This window comes from Electrona antarctica (genome assembly GCF_951216825.1).
Source record: "Electrona antarctica genome assembly, chromosome: 11".
NCBI classification, from domain to species: domain Eukaryota; kingdom Metazoa; phylum Chordata; class Actinopteri; order Myctophiformes; family Myctophidae; genus Electrona; species Electrona antarctica.
Window position 1 is genome coordinate 12,477,904 of NC_136792.1, and position 24,597 is coordinate 12,502,500.

Sequence of the window (24,597 nt, forward strand, 5' to 3'; positions counted from 1 at the left end):
TCATTCTCCTGGCTGCCATCTTCTCACTCAGCCTCGGATGTTTAGTACTGCACAAAGCATTCTGGTGTAGTGCAGTGGTCAGGGACTTAGGGCAGGCTCTAGTGTCCAGCATCCACAGCATGTCATGCCACATGAGAATGGACTCAGGGCTGAGAAGAAGCTGAGCTTGGAGGTCTGGGGTCATCACCCTGGCTTGAAGAAGCTGAGCTTGGAGGTCTGGGGTCATCACCCTGGCTTGTGTACCTGTGGAGCAGGTTGAGAGAGACACCATGAGCTTTGAGTAGAAGTAAGTTAGGTAGAAAGAAAGTGATCGCTGACCAAGAGTCACATACCGTACACTGTACCCTGTCACAACTCACTACAGCAGACAAACTTATACAGCCTATAGATACAGTACATAGCCTATATTATATCCTGTCACAACACAGCCTAGTATTCGTAGGTGTACGTATATGCGTAATGTTAGTTTTATATCGAATAAATAATACATTTCAGGAAGGAAGCTGTGGGGACTATGGACAAGGACAAGGGGGGTGCAGGCATTTGTTCCGACAGTCACTAGTCAGACACCCTACCCAAACACGAACCTAACCCTATACCGCACGCAGACGCCACGGGTGATTTGTAACGGGCAACACATGTCGGGAGTCACAGGTGATTTGTAACCCGCAGCATGGGTGATCTGTAACCCGCAGCACATGTGAATTTTAACCCGCAGCGCATGTCTGACTTTTGGTATGTCGGATAAACGTCTGTAAACGACTGCACCAGACAAGTGTATGCCTTGAAATAAATTGAGAGATAGAAATCTAGATGTGCAATTCAGCTACAGCTGAAGGGGCGGGCCCGGGAGGCGGGGCTACTGAGAGGCCAACAGTCTGGTACGTACGTACACTAGGCTCCATGCAAATTAAGTTACATTTACAAGGAACAAAAGAGCAGCAGTCACACGTGGTGACATGTACCTATACGCATGCACACATGACGCACACAATCATGCAATTCATCACCTGCATTTCTTTGATATTTTGTAGTGATTGCTCTGTATTTATATCGGCCACATGACGTATTACGTCATCATTTAGTGCCCTAAACAAACATAACAAACATAACATAGACTTGTAGTAAGGGCATTTTATCAGGTATTTGACCAATCTGGAAACTAAATCGTTACCAAGAAATTTCTTCACCAATGTGTTTCTAAAGGTGTCTAAGAACATGTACTAAAAGTTTGAAATTCAACTCCCGTGGGAAATTGAGTTATTAGCATAATATGTGACCATACCCTTAACATCCTATATAAGGCAAGAAAGTCCAAATTTCATCATTCTTTAAGTAGCATGTGACATATGAAACTAGGGGTTTTTCATGATTCTGAATCCATTACAAGCATTAGTTTTGCACAAAAAACACTCCTTGGGCTAAACTAGGCCATATCCACTTGACCAAATGTGCTGACCTCATCACGTTTGTGAGGCCGTTTTCCTCCCAAGGAGTGTTTTTTTCCCACGGGAGTTGAATTTCAAACTTTTAGTACATGTTATTAGACACCTTTAGAAACACATTGGTGAAGAAATGTCTTGGTAATGATTTAGTTCCCAGATTTTCATAGATTTCTCTTACTATTGGCTGGCTCTAAAGTGTTCTCTAAAGTGCTCTAAACAAACATTGTAATATCCTCAGTCATTTGGCTGGCCAACGATTTACGTCATAAGTGCTCAAACATTACCACTTTGAAAAATAAATAAACATTTGAATTACAAAAATAAATAAGTAAAATAAAATAAAGAATCCCATAGACTTGGCTGCCATATGACGTAATCGTCAAAGGTGCATGGCCAGGTTGGTACAACCTGCAATACCAGCAGTAAATAAAAACCCATGCTTTCCGCCACGGGGACCTACCCCGGGTCAGACAAGGTCAGAGAGAGAAGGATGAGGCTGGAAGGTCACTGCGTCATGCAGGCACCCAGAACTGGTGGGGAGAAAACTTCCAACCCAAGTTGAACAACTGCATTGCATTTAAATATTGTTTTACTCATTATTTTACTCATTATAGTTTGTTGAAATGAGTTGATTTAGACTAGTTACGTTTTTATTTTCATCTCAGGTTAAAGCTGAGATGGGCACGTCACAGCTTTGTTTAATTGTTGTAATGTATTTTTGTGGGGCGCCATCATCACATGCAGTCACACGAAGCTTGTAACTCTATTCAACTGAACTTCACTCCTCTCAACTATAAGCTGCATTTCCATCATGCCTTACTGGGTCAGTTGGAATGTCAAGTTGGAGTGTTTTAAGTTTGTAAACAGAACAACAGTGCTGCCACACTGCTTATATCAACACATATGTCTGTTGAAATACATACATGAGGCCAGTTACACAACTGTTGAAAATAAATCAACCAGGAAGGCAACAAAAACAAGGCCAATCAAAGATCAATGACAAGTCACAATTATACAGTTGATATTCACTGTTGGAGAGAGAGAGAGAGAGAGAGAGAGAGAGAGAGAGAGGAAGGAATTGATGGCTGTTATGAAGCCCAAAACCTCTAGCTCAAACCCAAGGAAATAGCAAATTCACTCATAGATAGTGATTAAGAGCCACATACAGTGGCATATACAACACAAGCAGCAGCAGCAAAGAAGCAAAAAATAAATACAAATAAAAATAAAAAAGTTCCTACCTTGAGCAGTCTTCTACTTGACGTCATCAGCTGTGTAAGTGATGCCAGGGTCAAAGTGTGGAACCTCTGGCTCTCTCTCTAGTTCACGATGAGCCCTCCAGTGGCATCTCCTCTCCAGTCATCTCCATCCTCCATATATCTGGCTAGCTGGCTAGTACTTGCCTCCCAGTATCAATGGCACAGACCAGCCTCATTCTCCTGGCTGCCATCTTCTCACTCAGCCTCGGATGTTTAGTACTGCACAAAGCATTCTGGTGTAGTGCAGTGGTCAGGGACTTAGGGCAGGCTCTAGTGTCCAGCATCCACAGCATGTCATGCCACATGAGAATGGACTCAGGGCTGAGAAGAAGCTGAGCTTGGAGGTCTGGGGTCATCACCCTGGCTTGAAGAAGCTGAGCTTGGAGGTCTGGGGTCATCACCCTGGCTTGTGTACCTGTGGAGCAGGTTGAGAGAGACACCATGAGCTTTGAGTAGAAGTAAGTTAGGTAGAAAGAAAGTGATCGCTGACCAAGAGTCACATACCGTACACTGTACCCTGTCACAACTCACTACAGCAGACAAACTTATACAGCCTATAGATACAGTACATAGCCTATATTATATCCTGTCACAACACAGCCTAGTATTCGTAGGTGTACGTATATGCGTAATGTTAGTTTTATATCGAATAAATAATACATTTCAGGAAGGAAGCTGTGGGGACTATGGACAAGGACAAGGGGGGTGCAGGCATTTGTTCCGACAGTCACTAGTCAGACACCCTACCCAAACACGAACCTAACCCTATACCGCACGCAGACGCCACGGGTGATTTGTAACGGGCAACACATGTCGGGAGTCACAGGTGATTTGTAACCCGCAGCATGGGTGATCTGTAACCCGCAGCACATGTGAATTTTAACCCGCAGCGCATGTCTGACTTTTGGTATGTCGGATAAACGTCTGTAAACGACTGCACCAGACAAGTGTATGCCTTGAAATAAATTGAGAGATAGAAATCTAGATGTGCAATTCAGGTTGTAAGTGTTAACACTTACACAGTTAGGAATGAAGTTTCATACAAGGATTTGGTGCTGTGACACCCCAAACAAAATTGTGTCTGTAGGCCTATATTTATTCTGTAAATGTATAGGACCCATGCACACAGCACTTCAAGTACATTTATGTTTGGCTACCGGAGGATGGTGCTTGTCAGAGCGTGCTTGAAGCCTGCACGGAGTGTCTACCAATTCTCTGTGTCTACTTTGTAGGGCTGTGGTTTTCCCCCCTGGTTTCAAACCACTGGCGTATGGATTCAAAGATTCTGCTATTGGCCCCCTTCTCTATTCTATTTTTGTAAATGGCTGTCATGGATGAGGGTGGATGAAAGACTGGCATGCAGCCTTATTCTGTTTTTAAAGAATGTGTACAGTATTCCTCACAGAAACCTTTCAGTTTGTTTTTACAGCCACTTTACCTTACCTCTGCCCAGATCCAATGCACTTAAATAAAGCACTATAATGCCATAGTTGACTCTAACAAGAAATACATTTGGTTTCAAAAATAAACTCACAGAAGTAATAATCAGAAAGGAAATGAGATTAGGTTTTTGGTATTTTCGGACAGACAAACCTGTAAAAAAAATACAATAAATTACACTCGTGTGAAGTAAGGCGCCCAGTGTGGCTGCCATATGGTGTCATGGGGGGCATTGGTGATTTTCGGGGGACCGTTTTTTTTCTTCTTTTTTTTTCACTTGAATAATAAGACAACTAGAAAAAGTGCCCTTCCGGGCACAGGTCTCCACCAGGAGGATAGGAGTGTGTGTGATGTTTGGCAAAATGTTTAGGAGGATTTTTTTTCCTTCATTTTGTTGAGGAAATGCAGAGCCAGATCACTCATAGCATCTCTGAGGATAGAATTCTGGATGAGCAGGACATGTGCAGCATTTTGTTCAAAACGGGCCACTCCTGAAAACTTTGGAAGGCAATCTTAGCCAATCAGTGTACAATCTGAGAAATCCAACACTCGTCTTGATCACATGACTACAGAGATCATGTGTACCGATTTGAGGCATTTTGTTCCAAAAATGTGTTTTGCAAAAATCAACCTGTTGGTGGCGCTATAACAGGCCAATGTGAAAAGGGTGCGATATATTCCTCAGCCTAGTAAGAAAATGTGTGAAAGATTTCACGTAAATTGCATGCTGCGTTCATGATTTGAGGCTATTGTTCAAAACGGGGCAATCTTGCAAACTGTGAAAGCCAATTATAGGCAATTAGGATGGAATATGAAATATCAGACAGATCCGACTTGAGCACATGACCATAGAGATACTGTGTAACTATTTGAGAGATTTTTGGACAGAATCTGGAGGAGTAAAATCAAAAAATGTGTTTTACAAAAGTCGGCCTCCTGGTGGCGCTATAAAAGGCAGATGAGGAAAATGCAGGTAAAAGGTTTGTCCTTGGCCTCTAGGGAGTGTGCATGCAACGTTTCACGCAGATCGGTGCAGTTTTAGGTAAAACAAAATGTGAAAAGCTGCCTCATGGTGGCACTATAACAGGCCGTTCTGGAAAATGTGGGGCAGAGGTTCATCGTTGGCATCCAGGGAGTGTGTGTGCAAAGTTTGGCATCGACCGGGTTAACGGTGCCGGAGATTAGCTGTTCACAGACGGACGGAAGGACGGAAGGACGGACACACACACGGACGGAGTGCAAAACATACTCTCTCCCCATGCCTTCGGCCTGGTGGAGACAAATATTAAAAGTGCTATAATAGATTGCCACATGGCATCATGTCTGAAAGCCAGACGTTGGAAAACAGTCAACCTAAAAGTAGGCTACTAAGTACTCTATACTGCCTTCCTAGAAATTCACTCAGAGTCAAAGTAAAATATTTGTCTTGGCAATGTACTCAAGTAAGAGTAATAAGTATAAAAACACTAGTGTGTCAAGTGAGGGGCACCCTTATCATATATCATCATTCATCACACATCATACATTCCGTGCTCAACCAATCAAATCATCACATTCCGTGCTACAAACACAAACGCGCCTCATACACACAAGCACACAAAGCTGTGCACAGGAGCCCTCAAAAATGTAAGGTTTAAACATCAATTTTGTTCTCCAAGTTTGTGTTTTTGTTCACTAACATTGATAAGGTTTTCTGCATTTTATGATTCGTATTTTGATGTTTTTTTGCCTGGACCCCAGGACGAATTTGTCTCCACTATGGTATTGGTTATAATAATCAGAACCATATAAAACATTGTATGACTGAGTTATATTAAAGAACTAAAATAAATAAAGAACCTGTACCTTACAGTATTTATTTATACTGCAACCAAACTGTATTGCAGACCAAAAGAAAAACAAAACTTTCATTTTCTTTTAAGTTAAATTGCAATATTTTTTATCAGACTTAAACTTGATCAACCAACAAATAATAATCCAATTCAATTGAACTCAGATTTTTCAGTCCCGCAATGCAAAGTTCCTTTCGAATCGTTCCAATGAGTCAAGTATCCCAAAAGTAATCCAAAAGTAATCAAACCAAAAATCAAGTCATCAAATAAAAATGGAAAAATTCCTCACCCAACCTTCAAGTCAGGAGGCCACAGCCAGGTTCCTTTGTCCAAAAACTTAATTGATTCAGAGCTTAAACCGTCAATAATGTTCGACCAAACTTCCTTTCTTCCTGTACAAAGTTCTTCAGTCAAACTACTCTGTGGTTTAACAAGTTAAGTTCTGATCATGGTTTAGTATTGGCCTTAAGCCTCTTTGACAAATCACCAACAAACAATCCTTTTGATATCCTTTTGCCTTTTGTTCCTGGTACCTCACTTCCTGGAACTATTATGCTTTTCCTCTACAGCTCCCCCTATGATCAAACCCTGTCAACAGAAAATGAATGACCGTGGTTTAACTACACAAAACATCTTTTCCATACACTACATTTTGGGGTTAAATAATCAACCATATTTTAACCAATATATTCCCTTGTTTTAACACCCCATTATGTTTAATTTTCTTTCAATACTCATACCAGGACAGGAAATACATTTCTTCACATATTTACAGTATGTGGTCATATGGTGAAGACTAATCTTTAATAAACAACAAACTAAAGCGATTGATTGATTGATTGATTGAAGAATTTATTAACAGTTTGCAGAATTACAGTACATTTCAAGCACAAACTCAATACAAAGGCTGTTAACTGTGAGTGGACGACCCAATTAAGCATTACACTTGTTTCCAACAGGGTCCACCATGTTCAAATCATCAAAACATTTAGAGACGTACAAATAGACACTTCTATAGACAGAACAGGAATTCATCAAAAAAGAATTCATCATATCGATACCGATATGCAGGCCTAAAACAGGTAACATCACATTCTAATGAAATAAAAATTATTTGTAATATCAATTAAATATCTAATATAATATAGAATTAATAAAATAAACTATACCGATATGAAATCTTTATGTTTTATATCGGACGGGGGAGGGGGTATTATTGTGCGTGTGTGTGTGTGTTGTGGCAACCCAGGGGAGAATAGGCAAGATTCACAATAAAATAAGAGGCTCAGAGTCAGAGTCAACATGTAACTTAAATTGTCTTTTATTAACTAGTTAGGGAAAGGGGAAAAAGGGGCACAGTCATGTGGGCAGAGCAGAGAGAGAGCTAGTGACTAATGTATTCAGGTGGGGGAGAGTGCTGTATGCTCTCCCTTGTGGAGTTCAGTCGGCCTAGGAGGGAGGGAGAGAGAATGAGACCAGGTGAGCCACTAGCCGCAATTTGCAACTCTAGATTTTTTTACAATGGGATGAATCTAGAGTTGCAATACCCTCCATTGACTCCCCACTCATCATTTTGCGTTTGCGATCTGCTGGTCTTAAACGACGTTAAACTCACCAACATTGCAGCTGTAGTCCAAGCTTGAATTTTGCTCTTTCAATCTGCAAAGCTTGTTTTTCATAAAAATCCCCCGTAGACATGTTATGAGCTACTTTCTGTCCAAAATATTCCACAAGTGATATTCCGATCCGCCATTTTGTAATTCTGCGACGGGCCGTAAAACAAGACGTGAGGGGGAGAGCTTGTTTAATAGAAGGCCGTGCGTGACGGGGCGTCGCGCTGCGTCGGCCTCTTCTTTGGGTGTCTTACCTGCGTGTGTACACCTGGTGCACACACAATATCGCCATCTACTGTTAGAAAACTAACGGTGGAACTGCCTGTATCAACCATGTGACATAATAATAAGTCATAACACCTGTGGTTGTGCCGATGTCAGACTATAATTGACTTCATGCATCCACACATATTCCTCTTCCTATCATGCTGGCATGCTGTTTGTTTGTGCAAGAAGAATATATTGTGGTTTGACCAACAAGTAGCTAGTACTCGTCCTTGTTGCCCTTTTGAGTGCCTCCATTTTTGTTGTTCCTTTTTTTGGGATCAATTATTATTTTATTTATTTTTGTATTAAAATGTCAGCGCAAACCAAGTGTTGGAATTGCAGATTACCCTTTGAAAAGGCTAAAAAGGGATTAAAAAGGAGGGTTGGTGTCCTGAACATTGGCCGAACATCTGGGAAACGGATGTTCCCAGGTGCGTTAAGAAATGATTATGTTTGTGACAAATGTCATTTAAATAAAAAAAGAAGCCCTTAGGCAAAAACGGGGTCCTTGCCCTGTCCTTGCCCTGCTTCGAGACGCCACCAAGCAAACGGCGATATGGCCGTCGAGTTGGATCCCTCAAAGAAGGGATTCAACATCTGGAGAATCAAAAATACCATAAGGCTTTCAGGACACTGATGCAGGTATCCAAGTGCCTGAAGACCGCAATGATTAAGGTGGTGTGTGAGACCATCATGAATGAGGTATTGTATATTTTGTCATTATACATGGGTAGTTGTGTTCTCATGTGAAATGGCAATCAAACATATTTGAATACAGTGCAATTGGTTGTAGCCTAGTCTATTATGGAAATATGTAAAAGTTCATACAATGGTTTGCAAGATTCATCCCTTTGCATATAGCCTCAATATTTTCTAACTAACATTACATAAGCTATTATTCAAACAAATTTAAATCTCATAAGCGATGGGACTGCTTTAAACGTCAATCGGCGGCAATACAGGTCTAAACAGAGTTCGAGGAAACTATGTGCAGTTGATTGAAGAGTAGTATTAGCATTCTCTACCTGATATCTAGTTTGATTCCTTCATTTAATTAATCAAAAGAATGGATTGCAACTTTAAAAATGTACCATTTATTTGACCTTGCTAAAGGAGCAGTGGACCGTATAAACATATCAAAATATAAATATGGTTGTATCTTCCAATCAAGGGCAGTCTTTGATTATCCACAGATTAGGAAGCGAAGCAGCATTGTATGTGCAGCTGCTTATTAAATTGGATATTGGGACAGGTCGAAATTTAAATAGGGGTACCCCTCGAGGAAATGTATGTCCTGATATAAAATACCATCACCCTCCCTGTGAATGAAAATAAAAATCCAGTCCCCTCCCCAGGTGATTAAACAAAAAGGAATCACCCTCCCCTATTAATTAATATCACATTTACCTGAGTATTATTTATTCCTAACTTTAATCTGCTAGCGTTTTTAATATGTGAGAAAATAAAGTGACCGCAAAAATCACTGTCAGCTGTGAGGCTTGAACTCACGGCCAACGCGGACAATGGTCTCGTAGTCTAACACCTAACACAGCAAGCTATACAAGATATTTAAAGTGGGGGTTGTATAGTGAGAGTTGTAGTGTGTACTTACACACTTGGATAGGCCAAGCACAATGATTGACAGGGGGAACAATGAAAACCGGTCCTGTTGGGAAGAACCAAGTGAAAGCAACAGAGGGGTATCGTTGACCAAAGTTGTACTTTAATTCAGAAAAGCTGTAGTATTAGATATATATATAAAACCCGGACTATTTTATTATCAAAATTGGATCACCCTCCCTTGGACTCGAAGTAAAATTAGCTCACCCTCCCTCTGACTAAAATTAAAAAGACATGGCCCTCCCCTATTTTCCTCCAGGGCCCCCTTTTCTAAATTTCGACTGGTCCCTAAAATGTCTTCATGATAATATTGTTCATAACTGATCTGTTATTAACTAAATCATAATGGAATTGGTGAAAATGGCTATTTGTGTTCTTAGGTTTGATTTTTCTTTTTTTTTACTCATTTCACTGACCCATCTTTCACATTTCCAGAGAAAGCCATTGTTGACAGACAAGGTAGTATATTGACCAAGACAGTCACAATGGAGACCATAACCTCATTCTCATGGGATGAGACAGTGTCTTGGGGAGAGAGCCGTGCCCCTGTCACTCTTCAATGTTTAAAGGCTATGTTTCCCAGCCATAAACTAATCAGAAGACACAGGACTGTGGGCCCCAGACAGCATAGAAGGTACATCTTTACATGTAACACTATAAATGCATACAGGACGGTCAAGTCTATTGAGTAGGCCTAGATCAAATCATCATGAATTGAATATTAAATAATGCCTTCATTAATGTAATTAAAGGGTGCAGACAGAGGAGGAGGCAAAAATGTTCCTGAACAAAAGGATCTGAGTGGTTCTGTCCACTATCCTCTACACAGCAAAGCTGAACAAAATGAATTTTGTTCAGAGCTGTGTAGGGATAGAACTGTGGCGGTATGGTTGTGCCCAGAAGATCATATCTTCACTGTGTGCTCTTGGCATCTGTCAGTCAAAGAAAGCTGCATCTGGCCATGTGGACAGAATTGGCAGTGACTTTGACTGGCAGATCCAAAAATGGAAGCTTGCCATTGAGGTATGTGAAGTTTTCTATTTGACAACCATACTATATGTGATGTTAAAGTTTGCTCTAATTACATTATTTTTTTTCACTATAGTACTAAAAGAGTAACATAGCACAAGCCTTATCTCTGCCTTTATATTTTCACTATCAAATGTTCTTTTCTGTGTAGAATACCCCTATCCCCAGAGATGGGAAAAGGAGGAGATTGGATTGCATGACCTATTCATTGACGTGGGACAACGTTCAGGTAATTGGAACAAACAAAAACATGCCTGATGATTTTACAAGTGTGAAGTCATGTGACATTATTTTCTCTCTCTCCATTAGAGTTGTTATACATGTGGAAAAATGGCTTAGGATGAGTTGGTGGAAAATTCAACTGAAAACATTGTACTGTCTTTGCCTTAATGCTGTATGTTCCATACAGATGAGTGTCCATGCTAAACACTTTTACCAGAGCAAGGGGAACCAGTTTCACCTCTGGGCATTGTGTTTTGCTCATCTCAACAAAGTCGACTGTCAAAGTCCCAATGGCCCTGGACAGAGAGCACAGGATGTGTCACCATGGGCAGTTTTGCCCAATGCAGAGGTACAGTACATAATACCACACCTTTGTGATCGTTTATGAAATTAAAGATTACTCACACATTGATATTGTTCATATTTTTATTCCTGCAGACATACTCTGCTTTTAAAGAGAGAATGGTGATAATTGTGGAGAGAATTCTGTGTGATCACCTGGACGTTCTGACCAACATCAAGAACAGAGTGATCACACACATTCCCCACCAGCACAGTCGAGCCCTAGCAGAGAAGAGCACTGTTGTAAGTTTAATTTATCATGTCTACATTATTGTGTTATTCAATAAAACAAGTTTTGTTATTTCAATTGAGCATGAAAAGTACAAGAGCTTAAAGCTGCATGTTTTCTTTAGTGTATACTTTTTGTTGTTGTATTTGTTATAAATGAGCTTCAATTTCCTGCTCCTACCAAGTATTTTGATTTCACAGATTAATCTTGGAGTTGTCCGCGCAAATCCAACATCCACTGCCGGGGTCATGCAAATTATGGATCACCTGTCCACTTTTGTCCCATGCATCGATGGGAATTCCTGTCCCCGTTCTCTGTGGCGGGGATGGGCTGAGCATTGAGCGCATGTTCCACTGCCGGAGGGCCAGGGTGAACGCCAGGGGACCTCTGGAAAGGATGGAAGGATTGGTGGAGTCTCCACAGGAGTTTCACAAAGAGATCCATCTCATGCAGGTTTCATCAAAATATTAAAACATAACATGTTTTTTTGCATGTATAATGTATAGAATGTATTTCTATAGCACATCTACTGTATCTACAGCTGCATGTTCATACCTCTATACATTTCCCCCTTTGTGAAATGAAATGATATATTTGATGCTTTGGTTTCTACTGTAGGCTATAAGTATTTCTTCAACTGACACATTGTCTTCATGCTAGGACACGATGAACCTCCTGTTTAAAGGAGAGAGCGAGGCTGCCAGAGGAACCCTTGCCCATCTAAAGGCTTTCTTCTGCCACAGAGGCCTTAAGAAGGAGGTCAAGGACAACATTCAACATGCATGGGACATGATTGAGGTACCTTATTTTTGGCAAGCAACATGATTAATATTATGTTCAATAAAATTATGGTTTTCCAACTCATAACATGCATATAATTATTATAATTATTTTTATTTTGGTGCTATGAAGTTCGCAACAAGAGGCTATGTTACTCTTCTGGCCAAGACAATAGCTGCAGGTGACCTTGATCTGGTGCCAGTGGAGGATAACATCAAACGTGTCCACAGACTTGCCATGGCGGTGGTCGACTTTTGCTGGATGCCCACCGATGTGGATGACGTTAAGAAGGCGGCTTCCCTTTCAACCTTTCCATACTGCTTCTGCTTTGAAAGTATAAATAATGACATATTGGATTGGGAATTGGAAAAATGTTTTGAAATTACACTCTAAACTATAACAACATGGTAAACATGAAGTCTGTCATCCCACTAGATAAAGGAGGTGCCATGGTGCAGTGCTGTAACGCACGCTGCAGAGGGTCCTGGTTCCACCTTTCGTGTGTGGGACTGCCCAGCGTGCCGAAGGGGGACTGGTTCTGCAGCACCATTTGCACAAATAACGGCGGATACATTTATTGTATCTGCCATCATCAAGGAGGTGGGGAAATGGTACAGTGTGCCAAGGGGGAGAGCTGCCATCATGGATTGATGGAAGATTGACCTGGTCCATTTCTGGAACAAAAAACACAATAAATATTTCGAATTTGGACACAGGATGCTGACTGGTTTGTGCTGTCCAAGTTACCCATACCCGAAATGACCATTAATATAGGCTACTCTTTATGCTAGTCAAGAAACTTACCCATATTTCTATTGACAGGGGTAGCAGGCCATCTTCCCGAGGCACAAAGGAATGACCTCATTTGGAACCGGGTGGCAAACCTCCAGGGAAAACCTGGCGGGAATGTTCCCTTGGACCTTGTGAATGAATTCTTGAATGGGGAATTCAAAGGTATGTGGAACATATTTTATTAATATTAAATAAAAAACATCAGCACAGAAATGTAAAGCAAAACATTCTCTCTAATTAACAACTTATTCTTTCTTGAAGACATGCTCCGACGATCTAAGGGCCAATACACCCCCAAACAAATAGACAGATGTGCACAAATGTCTGGTGCCTTTGGAAAGGAATTGGCAAAGATCATGACATCTTCCCAACTAGGGCACTACAGCACCACCGCCAGACATTCAGCCATGTCGGCGCATGTAGTGAAGGATGTGGCCACATTTGTTGAGGAGTTCTCTGGTGATGGGCTCTTTGAGCATCAGCCAGGAAGAAGCCACCACGGCTTTGAGGACTTCACCTACAGTTCCAAAATAGAGGAACCAATTGAAGTGGGGGAATAAATGAAGCACTTCTGCGTCGATATAGACAAGTGGGATATGATTCTGCGGCGTAGAAGAGGTAAGACCATGACATTGCACTTACACATGGTGAGCATCACAGACCACACAGCATCCTTTCCTATTGCATGCTTGAGTGACTGTCTCCCTGTCCATGGAGTCCAGGAAGAAGTAGTCCAGGATAGACTCTCAAACATGACGTTTTCCTTTTTTCGATGTAATCGAACATGCTGCTGTCGATGTATTTTTTGGACAGTGAACTGGGATATACATACATCAGAGCCTTTCCTGGCTTGCTATCCCTTGCACCTCTGCCCACCTCCTGCCAATAAATGAGGATGTTTGATGCTGGTCCCCAATGCACTATATGCCGAACATCATTCACCTCGACCCCTAAGCCAAATGCCACTGTTGCTATAACACAACGGATTGTGCTGTTGGCCCCAGTGAAATCTGCCAATATTGATGTCAGTCTGGCCATGGTACATGGTCAACAGTGCATCCGGTCTCACACCAAGCATCTGCATTGAGCTCTGTCATCATGTCGCCATATACCTCTGTGATCTCTTTTATTGTCCTGTAGGAAAAAGTGAACAATATATTGAATTTTCTTACAGGTTATTTATTTGTATTAATCCATCATTTATCTGGAGCCTCAAATGTGTTATAAATAAGTTTCAGCACTAGGATAGACTTGTTGAATAGTTGCACATGAATGATGCATTATTAACTTAATTCACTAACCTGCAGTACACAATGGTTTTTTACTGCACTTGTTTTTGATTCCCTAAGAGTTTCAAGAAGCCAGGCAACCACCCGTGTGAAGGATTTCGATTTGCATTTTTCCACTGATAAGTGGATGTTTGGCCTGAAAAATTTAAGTACAGGAATTGGTATTGACAGTTGTCACCAACAAAAAAAGAATAATAATAAATACATGATATATATTTCCCTTTTCCTTTTAGCTTGACTCATCAATGCTACCCTCTTCTCCACTGGGGTTGCCACCCCCATCCTACCAACAATGCCACCCACCTCTCCACTGCCACGCCACATCTTTATGCCATTTATGGGGGTTAGTGACACTTGGCACAGTGCCTAATCTCCCTGGGGAAGAAGGTGGCAGCCTCTACGCGGCCTTCCCCACAAGTAGCAAGAGTTCGTGCAAGACCTTCTTGTGAAACTAATGTCACCACACAATCGTCAATCTGGCAGGCAAACACGCTGCTACCCTCTGTCTATTAACCCATGGCTGGTGGCATCTAGAGGCAGGAGTGGGAGACGGCTGACACACATCCATCGCTACATCTGGGACTCAGGAAATGGCATAAAAAGGACCTTCCATAAGTTCCATGCCAGAAATGGACACTGCTGTACCACCGCCATAGATGGTATGGATGTTTTGTTATTGTGGTAAGAAATCACTATTTGCCAATGGTATCGTGGTATTGAGTGATACCTCAAAAAGAGTTGTTATATAAAAACAATATATAATAATAATAATCGTTCTACTACTACTACTACTACTACTACTAAGGGGCACGTGGCGCAGCGGCCTGGCGAGCGGCCTGCTCACTCATGCATTGAAGGAAGCATGAGCTCAGTTCGGGCCTCTCCCTATGATTGACAGAGGGAGAGTAGTGCCCAGGGTGAAAAATGTCCCGAGACATTGCCAAAGCATTTCCGGGGGTCCCCGGCCAAAAACGTTGAGAACCCCTGCCTTACACAACCGCAGTATTGCGGTTATTGCTGCCGCTGCAGCCATCACAATCCACCTTACCATAATGACCACCTGCCCCGTATCACCTTAGTCTGCCTCTTTGACAAAGGCCCATTGACGAGAGCATGGAAAGAACTGAGTCTCTGTCATTATTATTGTTCTCAGTGTTATATTGCCTAACGGCAGATTGTTTAAAGTACTGTTATTGATACTTAAGGGAATGTAACATACCGATCTGGAACAACGGCAACAATCTTCACGGTCACTGGCGGATCTAAACGTAATCTTTCCAATATTTCTTTCACCATCTCCACGGTGGCAGTGGCAGTCAACATAAGGACTGGTGCATTTACTACACTCCTTAGTTTGGGGACTTTTAAATAGTCCTCTCGGAAAGATTTACCCCTGAAATGTGAAATATAAATTAGTATACATTTTGCTTTATAGACTGAACTGAACAATACTATACCCAAATAATTGGCTGTTATCAACTTACCATGTTGTGAGGCAGTGGACTTCATCAAAGACAAGCAGACAAATGTATTTTTGAATAGATGCCACCCAATCAATCCAACGGTCTTCCAAAACCATTTCAGGAGAGGTGAATATCAATTGACACTCTCCATTTTGGATGCCTTTAGGTAGAAAACATCCAATGTACAGTGCTGTAGTGTACACAGTTTTGCACAAATACAATTACAGTAAAGATGTGAATTCCATTCTGTAAATGTAGCCTACCATTTTTGGTTGCCTGTTTTGGTAACAGTGTTGCCAATTAGATAGGCCAATGTGAAAAACAAATAAGGCTCCCGGATAAAAACAAATGAATAGGCCTGGCCATATATATATTTTGATATAATAATGTTTTTTATTTAATTCATTTTGTCAGTATGTCAGAAGTGATACTCACGCTTGAGAGTGTCCTTGTCTGTGTCCTTGATGATGGCCCCAGCAGTGACTCCATGTTGTTCCCATTGATGGACTTGGTCCATCATTAGGGATTTTAGGGGGCTTATTACAAGCACATAGTGCTTTTTATCTGGTTCTTTCTGAGTTATAATATAATATGTATTTCAGCAGAGTACAATGTCTATTCTACATGCATGTGTTCTGCAGATATGCAGGAAATAAATATCTATGACCAACACTGTAAACCAAATTGCTGATTTAAATGGGTTGCTCAGATGTAAAAAATGAATAAAATGAATTGTCACAAAAAAAGTCTATTCTAATAATTATACAGATGCATGGTATAGTGTGTGCTAATGTCATTATTGGTTTGTTTTTTACTCTGTCTTAGTATGTATTCAACATTTACCTTGTCCATCAGTCCTCCAAAGAGACCAAAACAAGCTGATTTACCAAAGCCTGTTGATAACATCGCAAATACGTTCTGTTGGTCTAACAGGGCTAACAGCACTATTTTTTGTTCCTCTTTCAGGGGGAAAGGGAAAACAATATCATCAATTAACTGTGAATGTGACATCTTGTCCCTTCCGAAATATGTCAGGAATAGAAAGAGGGTGTGTTGGTGGGTGCGTGACATCAATTATAGTCTGACATCGGCGCAACCACAGGTGTTATGACTTATTATTATGTCACATGGTTGATACAGGCAGTTCCACCGTTAGTTCTCTTTTTTTTATTAGTAGGCCTATTCTATTTGCAAACAGTAGATGGCGATACTGTGTGTGCACCAGGTGTACACACGCAGGTAAGACACCCAAAGAAGAGGCCGACGCAGTGCGACGCCCCGTCACACACGGCCTTCTATTAAACAAGCTCTCCCCCTCACGTCTTGTTTTACGGCCCGTCGCAGAATTACAAAATGGTGGATCGGAATATCACTTGTGGAATATTTTGGACAGAAAGTAGCTCATAACATGTCTACGGGGGATTTTTATGAAAAACAAGCTTTGCAGATTGAAAGAGCAAAATTCAAGCTTGGACTACAGCTGCAATGTTGGTGAGTTTAACGTCGTTTAAGACCAGCAGATCGCAAACGCAAAATGATGAGTGGGGAGTCAATGGAGGGTATTGCAACTCTAGATTCATCCCATTGTAAAAAAATCTAGAGTTGCAAATTGCGGCTAGTGAGCCACAATACACGCACAGCACATCCAAGTGGGTCCAAAGGTTTGAGTTAAATCTTGTACTCACTTGTGAGATATCCATCATACCAGCCTCCTCATGAACAGAGTGATTCCTGCTTCCTCACTCCTCCATTAGTCACTCCAAACTGACTCACCAGGCAGCTTGGGCGTCGGCTATTTAAAAGCTTCTGTTGATTGCCTTACTGGCTGCAGGTGCGTCCATGTCCAGGCTCCCATTGGCTGCAATACCTGTACAGGGTAATATACTCCCTCTATCACCTCCCCCAGCCTCCTTCTGTGGGGAATAGGCCTGGCTGTTTCCCCTGGTTTGCCACAGTGTGTGTGTGTGTGTGTGTGTGTGTGTGTGTGTGTGTGTGTGAGAGAGTATGTGTGTGCGTGCATGCGTGTGTGTGTGTGTGTGTATGTGGGACGTACTGTCAAGTGTATTGTGCAAACCTTTTTCCCCCCTTGGAGCCTGCATGCTCTTGGCATTCCTTAAAGACTGCGGTTCCATCTGCACTTGTTTGGACTGTGTTCCTGTTTTCAAAATCCCTGATGAAGTAGTCCAGATGGCTTTCATTTCCGAGTGCGTATTGACAATATGCTGGTTCATTTAGCTGCAGGCTTTCAATTCAGCAATGTCATTTAACCAGCTTTATACGACCTGAAGACCACTTTGTCATATCTGTGAAGAATTTAGGGAAATGGTGTACAGTTGTAATGTAATGTGTTCCAGACCACCAAAAATGAGACCGAGACGAGATAATTCCGTTTGACCTTTTGTCACTTACACCCTATACTTTGAGGTAGGCCTGCATGCATCAAATAGTCACTATATTGTATTATATTGCTTGTTGGTATGCTATTTCCGCCGGACATTTTCCTATTATGACATGCAGTGTTCATGTTGATAATCACATCGTTTTTGTCAAAAGATGCAGTAGCTGGGGGGCATACGTTAGTCCGACGTACATACAGTACCAATAGTCTGACATACGTGGCCGGTTAACACTCACCCGTGGTTTCCGTGTGTGGTATTAGGGTTAGGTTTGGGGTAGGGTGTCGGACTATTGCGTGATGCGTGTCGGACTGTTAGGATGTCGGACCAAAGATATGTATACCCGCAGTACAGCATGTACTGGTCTGAGGCAGTCAAGACTGAGTAAAGTTGCAGGTGAGACCATGAAAATGTCATCTTGAGACCAGACTAAAGACTGTAAGCAGTCTCGGGTATAGGGCCCTCATATCTTCTCTGTCAGGTGGAAACCTTCGTCTAAAACTTACTTTTCAAGATTCAAATTCTAAAACAGCAAACGTAGCAGATCTACAAGCTCAAAATGTGTCGCAAAGCGTTTTGAGCTTGTCGAACTTTTGGTGCTTTTGCTTTTTTGATGCTTTCAGACGGGCATTCATTTATGCAGATGTTGTCACCTGGATCAACGACAGGTCTGCTCATGAGGGGCGTGACAACGCAACATAATCCAGGGCTAGTTAGTCACGGGCAGGTGCACGAAACGAACACGTGTGCGACAATTTCACGGGACCGCACGCTCACGTATAAGTAAGTAAATACGCTTGCGTGGTCCCCCCTCGACTTCTCCGCACATCCCCCAGCAGGTCTCATTGAAAATTAATTACTAGGTGGTGGAAATAACTAGGCTACATTTACAAGTACAATTTTGAGGTACTTTACTGGAGTATTTAAAATGTTCAGTACTTTTACTTCTACTCCACTACATTTATTTGAAAAGTTTAGTTACTAGTTACTTTGTAGATTTGGATTATCACAAAACATACATTAACCACTTCAGACACATTTCGTCAATTTGAAAATAGCAGATCTACAAGCTCACAATGCGTCGCGATCGCATTGTGAGCTTGTACTGCAGATCTGCTATTTTCAAAAGATTTTGTATACGTTATGCGACATAGCTATTTTGGACACTTGAAGTAAACCCTATAACTCCTCTGTGTCCAAAATAGCTATGTCGCAAGCTCAAGTATTATACTATATCTGCCTGCGTGTGCGTGTGCGTGTGCGTGTGCGTGTGCGTGTGCGTGTGCGTGTGTGTGTGTGTGTGCGCGTGCGTGCGCGTGCGTGCGTGCGTGCGTGCGTGCGTGCGTTTTGTTTAGACAGGGGGAAGGGTTTCATCGATGTGCTGGATGCTCAGTGGGAGTGTGAGGGGGAATTGATCCCGCTGGATCCGTCGGTCTTAAACCCCAGAGAATTCCTGGTCTATCAGCACGGACTCTTCCTGATAAACACACTGAACTCCCTCCAAATGGTCTGTCAAACCACACTCACACACACATGTGCGTGCACGAAATTTGGTGTCTCCCGGGACCCAAACTTAGAAAATGTAGCCAATCTACATGCTCACTTAGGGAGACAAATAAAGACAACCTTTAACTTGTCGCATCGTGAGATGTTGTAAGCTTTGTAGATCAGCTCTTTGTATTTTTTTATTGAAAGTTTTTAAGAAATTATTTTGCATACCGGTATTTAAAAAACAATCTTTTGAAAAAGGTGGGAAAAAAACAACAATCTGTTTAGGTGATTCATGTTTGAATCAATACGAAGGCACTGTAATCATATATGATTTCCTGTGAGAACAGTGAGATTGTTGATTCCTGTTCCCTACAGACTTCAGCTATATCACTTCACATCGCAGGTGGCCTCCCGGCCAACAACTACTTGAACAACGCCTTCCGAAACTCCTTCTTTTATCAGGTATATATTCATGAGCTGATAACTATAGCTTATTTTCACGTCATTCAGCAACAATGTAACCACCAGAAATATGAATGTAGTGGTTTTGGATGGATCCCAGTTTCACTTGTTTAAAGATGGAGTTCCGTGATTTTTTCCCCACACTAAAACATGATCATGAGGTAGGTTATTGTTATTATATTAGGAGGAAGAATTTTTTTCAAAAACGTTTACAGTATTTGTTAAAATGTCGTTTTTATGTGGACATGCCCACCAGTTCATTAAGTATGCCTGGTTTCCATGCTGAACTGAAGCCGCACTCACAGCTGTTGTTGTATGATAAAGGGGAAGGGGTTAGTGGAGGGGATGATATTGTGATGTCACTATATCATTGTTTTTTTTCATTGGCACGTTTGACTGTCAAGATTTCAGCCTCCAGGAAGAAACCCCAAATACAAAGGGAAGACATCATTGCACATAACCACACCACCCCTCTAATGAAGTACTGTCACCTCATAAACGCATGAAAAATCCCCCCCCAAAAATCATGTTTGGAACACCCTGGAGGTCCCGACCAACTGCCTTAAACCAGTGGTTCTCAAGGACCCACAATTAGCCATAGCCTCTAGCAGAGTGGCAAGTTGTGAGCTTCTAGATCTGGTATTTCCAATGTTTAATAATTTTGAAAATAACAACGTGCCCAAAATAGGTGATGCCAACAGTCTTATGAATTTGATGACCAGCAGTGGAGACACAAAGAGTCTCCTTTGTGTCTCCATATGGTCATGCTGGTCATCACATTATTGGCTTAGGAATGTGACAAAAAAAGATATATCCATGAATTCAAGTCTCCATGGGGTGAGTAGGCCTACTCGATAGAAAAAAATAATATAAAAAAATCACACCCGTGTGAAGTGAGGGCGCTCTTTCATTGTCAATGGCAAATATTGAGACGCGTGGGGACAAAAGCTGTATATAGGCCCTCAAAAATTGTGGTGAACTACCCCTTTACCCATTTAGACCTGAGGCCGATTCTGAAAACCTTCAAATTCGTATTCAAAAACTTTAAAAAATAATTATGTTGCAACATGTAGGGCAGGCTATAGCAACAACCTATGAGTCACGCAGGTAGCTCCCGGAGTCAAAGGTATAACAACGTATACAGTAGGTTACAACAGGTCTAAGTGGGTTAATGGCTGGCATGATCGGCAGGAGGCGGAGGAGATGTTGTTTGTGCGTCGTCAGAGGCTCCAGTCAGTGGGAGGCTTCTCTCTGGTCCTCGTCCACTGCTTGTCCCATCTCGCTCTGGGGGACATGAGGTCCGACTCCAACCCTGCCTTTCAGAGGGTGTTCTTCAAGGTATATACATGCAGCAAACACCGGGGCGGCAGTGGCTCAGGGGTAGAGTGGCCGGTAGAGCAGCTGGATGGTAACCGCAAGGTCCTCAGTTCGATCCCGGCCTCCCCCAGGGTATACTGTCGAAGTGTCCTTGAGCAAGACTCTGAACCCCTAATTGCTCCCGATGTGCAGGTTGGTGCCTTGCATGGTTTCCGCCATCATCGGTGTGTGAATGGGTGAATGTGATGCACAATCTATGTAAAGCGCTTTGGATAAAAGCGCTTTATAAATGCACCATTTACACCATTTACACAATTTACACAATTGTTAGGCCTATTAAAAAGATCTTAAAGTAATTAAATTGAAACTTTAGAACCACTGACATACTCTACCGTACCGTACAGATTGGCTAAAATAACATTTTCTTTATTAAAATGATTTCCAGATTGCAGCCTTAATTTCATTCATTCCTCCTTAACTGATCTTGAGTTGGCGTAATGCATTTTTTTTGTGAGGTGATTCAGCCATTGATAACGGATCTTGTATGTCAGATTTTGCAGGCTTGCTTGGGAGAGTTATTTCAGGCCAGGCTGGTTGCGCTCTCCCCTAGGCAGGAGGCCAAACTCAGCGTTCTGCTTCCAGGACATAGTGGACCTTCACTGGACTCAGACGGCACACAATCAGGCTCACTCGATACATCTCTGCTAGACAGACTTCTCAGACCCAACAAGGCTCTCCTTTCCCATGAAGTAAGGGCTTTAACATTAAGGGGGGAGACACGATAACACATTTTCTTTTGGCATGTCCTTCTCTCTGCTGCTCTGAATCGCATGTAAGTGATTCCCAACTCCCGAGCCAGTTGTCCTCAGAACCGTGAGGAGGGAGCGATAACCTGCTCCGCTCATCAAAACCGTGAGAAGGGAGCCATATCCTGCTCCGCTCATCACGGCTTGTGTTGTATTTTTGTAAAGAATAAAGCACACGCAGACAAGGCCACGTGTTGCTCAGGTATTTGCTCACAATGCACTTCACAGGCCTGAAGGCCTCACTGCCCTGCCTTGTTGGCAGGTGATTTAAAAAGAAAGTCACCTTATTGCCCATGGTTTCCTAACCCAGAGACATTGATGGACCCAAAAGTTGGTGTCCTGTTAATAGAAACTGAGAATAATGTTGTCATCCAGTTTTGGGCCTGTATATTGGCCAGCTGGGCTTTTACTTTCAAAACTTAGTATAGTGGCCATTACAAGGAACTCAGCTGTTAGTTAAACATAACCTCGGTTATGTTAATTAGTTAATTAAGCGATTAGCTACGACTCACAAGTGATGATTTACTTTACATTGCAATTCATTTATGACTTGGGAAGATTGGGAGGTTTATCAATGAACTACTCTGGCAGGATACTCCAAACGAAGTCAAGCTTTTTTTCCAACGTGCCGACACAAAAAAGTACAAACAAAAGCTCTGTAAGGACAGCAGTGTTTTAAAGCGAGTTCTGATTCCACTGAATACAGTGCTGGAAGGGTGCTTTTAAAAAATGGATCCCTGCTTTTCCAACCTGCGGCGCACTTTGACATAACCTTTGTCTGAGATTTCACACACAGACACAGTGCACACTGTGTATGCCGTCTCTCTCCATTAATCAATTGCCCTCTGGTTGTGTTAGTAGTCCCTCAGCCACGGCACGGCGGGCTAAAGTTCACTTTTGACAGCATTGACAGCATACCTTTTTTAAATTAATATTTTATTTCCTCCCCGGTCGCGTCAACCTACTACGTGTTAAAGTGAGAATAGCACTTCCAGTAGGCAGTACTAAAAAAAAGCTTGTGCCGTCACATCTTAACAGGTGCTTTTTCCCCTAAACTCTACTCTATAGCAGTACAGTGGTTCAACCTTGTCAACCCTCAAAACAATTTTCAACTGCAGGGGCCCCTTATAAGCACTTGAAATGTAGGAGTTGAGGCATTCAATTTTGTTTCACTCAGTTCCACAGATAAATATTAGTGTTGTGAGCTTGTAGATTTGCTAGCTAGTTTCCCCAAATGTGCCTCTTTGTTATATTATTTGACAATTTGGCCAATGTTTGATCCGTTTTTATAGTAGTTTGTTGATTACTTTTGATGCAGTAGGCCTAATGGTCTTTTTCTTTTCTTTCAACGGTTTTTTTTACTGACATTCTGATAATGCCTTCTAAAACCTAATAACGTTTTTTGAAAAACGTCAAATTATTGTAAAGAAAATAAAAATAATGTATAGCAACACATGAGACACAGGTAGCTCCTGGATTGAAAGGTATAACAACATATTTAGGTTACAACAGGTCTAAATGTTTTAAAAAGTCTTAAAAGTCCTTAAATTGTCACTTCATGTCATTCAAGTACTGTATGCCTAGTTGCCTACTGTTCCATAGAATGACCTGAGAGTGAGAATATGTTGGTTCAACACACAAACACACATGCATGCATGCATATATACACGCACGCATGTAAATGAAAATATACCGGAGCAAAAGTTTAGATTATATAGAACACCTTGGATGTTATGTTCCTTTGCATTTTAGGTCGATATCTTGATCTGATAGAGGAGAAAGTGCTGAGTTGAAGGAGCCAGGTGTTCGTTCAGTTGAAGGACCGCTCCCAGCTGAGTGGGAGTGCTTCCTCTGTGCCGGCTTTTACATAATACTCCAGAGCGTGTGAAACGTTTGCCGTTTCTCAATCGCCGTACAGCTGTTCTGAGCATTCTGTGTGTGTGTGTGTGTGTGTGTGTGTGTGTGTGTGTGTGTGTGTGTGTGTGTGTGTGTGTGTGTGTGTGTGTGTGTGTGTGTGTGTGTGTGTGTGTGTGTGTGTGTGTGTGTGTGTGTGTCTGTGTGTGTGTGTGTGTGTGTGTGTGTGTGTGTGTGTGTGTGTGTGTGTCCGTCCAGGATGTGGAGGGCGTCCAGAAGAAGCACAGTGAGACGTACTTGTTCTCCAGTGTGGAGGGACTTCTGAGGGAGAAGAGTTCTGGAGTCACACACACAAAGCTCACAGAGTGAACCATTGAAGAACTCTCTTATCTCCAGATTTAGACCTTTTGTGTTTTGTTTTTTGTAAATTAACGGCCTACTTTATCGTACTGTAGTGTCACACAAAAGCATCTAAAGTACCAGATCCACAAGCTTTAAACGTGACACGAAACGGCACTGTTGCCACAGCAACTGACGACAGCGTGATGTCATAGTAAGTAGTAGCCTTGCCGAGCCATGTGGCCCATAGGGCAGGAGCCTATCTCCTGTTTCTGTAGCGCGAGGCAGCTTGATGTACAAGTACACCCCC

At 42.0% G+C, this 24,597-nt stretch overlaps 1 protein-coding gene across 1 annotated transcript; it reads left to right on the forward strand.

Moving 5' to 3' along the window:
* Positions 1-863: 863 nt before the first annotated feature.
* LOC306932586 (uncharacterized protein) lies at positions 864-24,597 on the forward strand. Its single transcript, XM_079514439.1, has 6 exons — positions 864-881; positions 19,374-19,525; positions 19,885-19,971; positions 21,163-21,309; positions 21,840-22,037; positions 24,207-24,597. The coding sequence occupies exons 2-6, from the start codon at positions 19,523-19,525 to the stop codon at positions 24,315-24,317; spliced, it is 546 nt and encodes a 181-aa protein (XP_079370565.1). The 5' UTR covers positions 864-881; positions 19,374-19,522; the 3' UTR covers positions 24,318-24,597.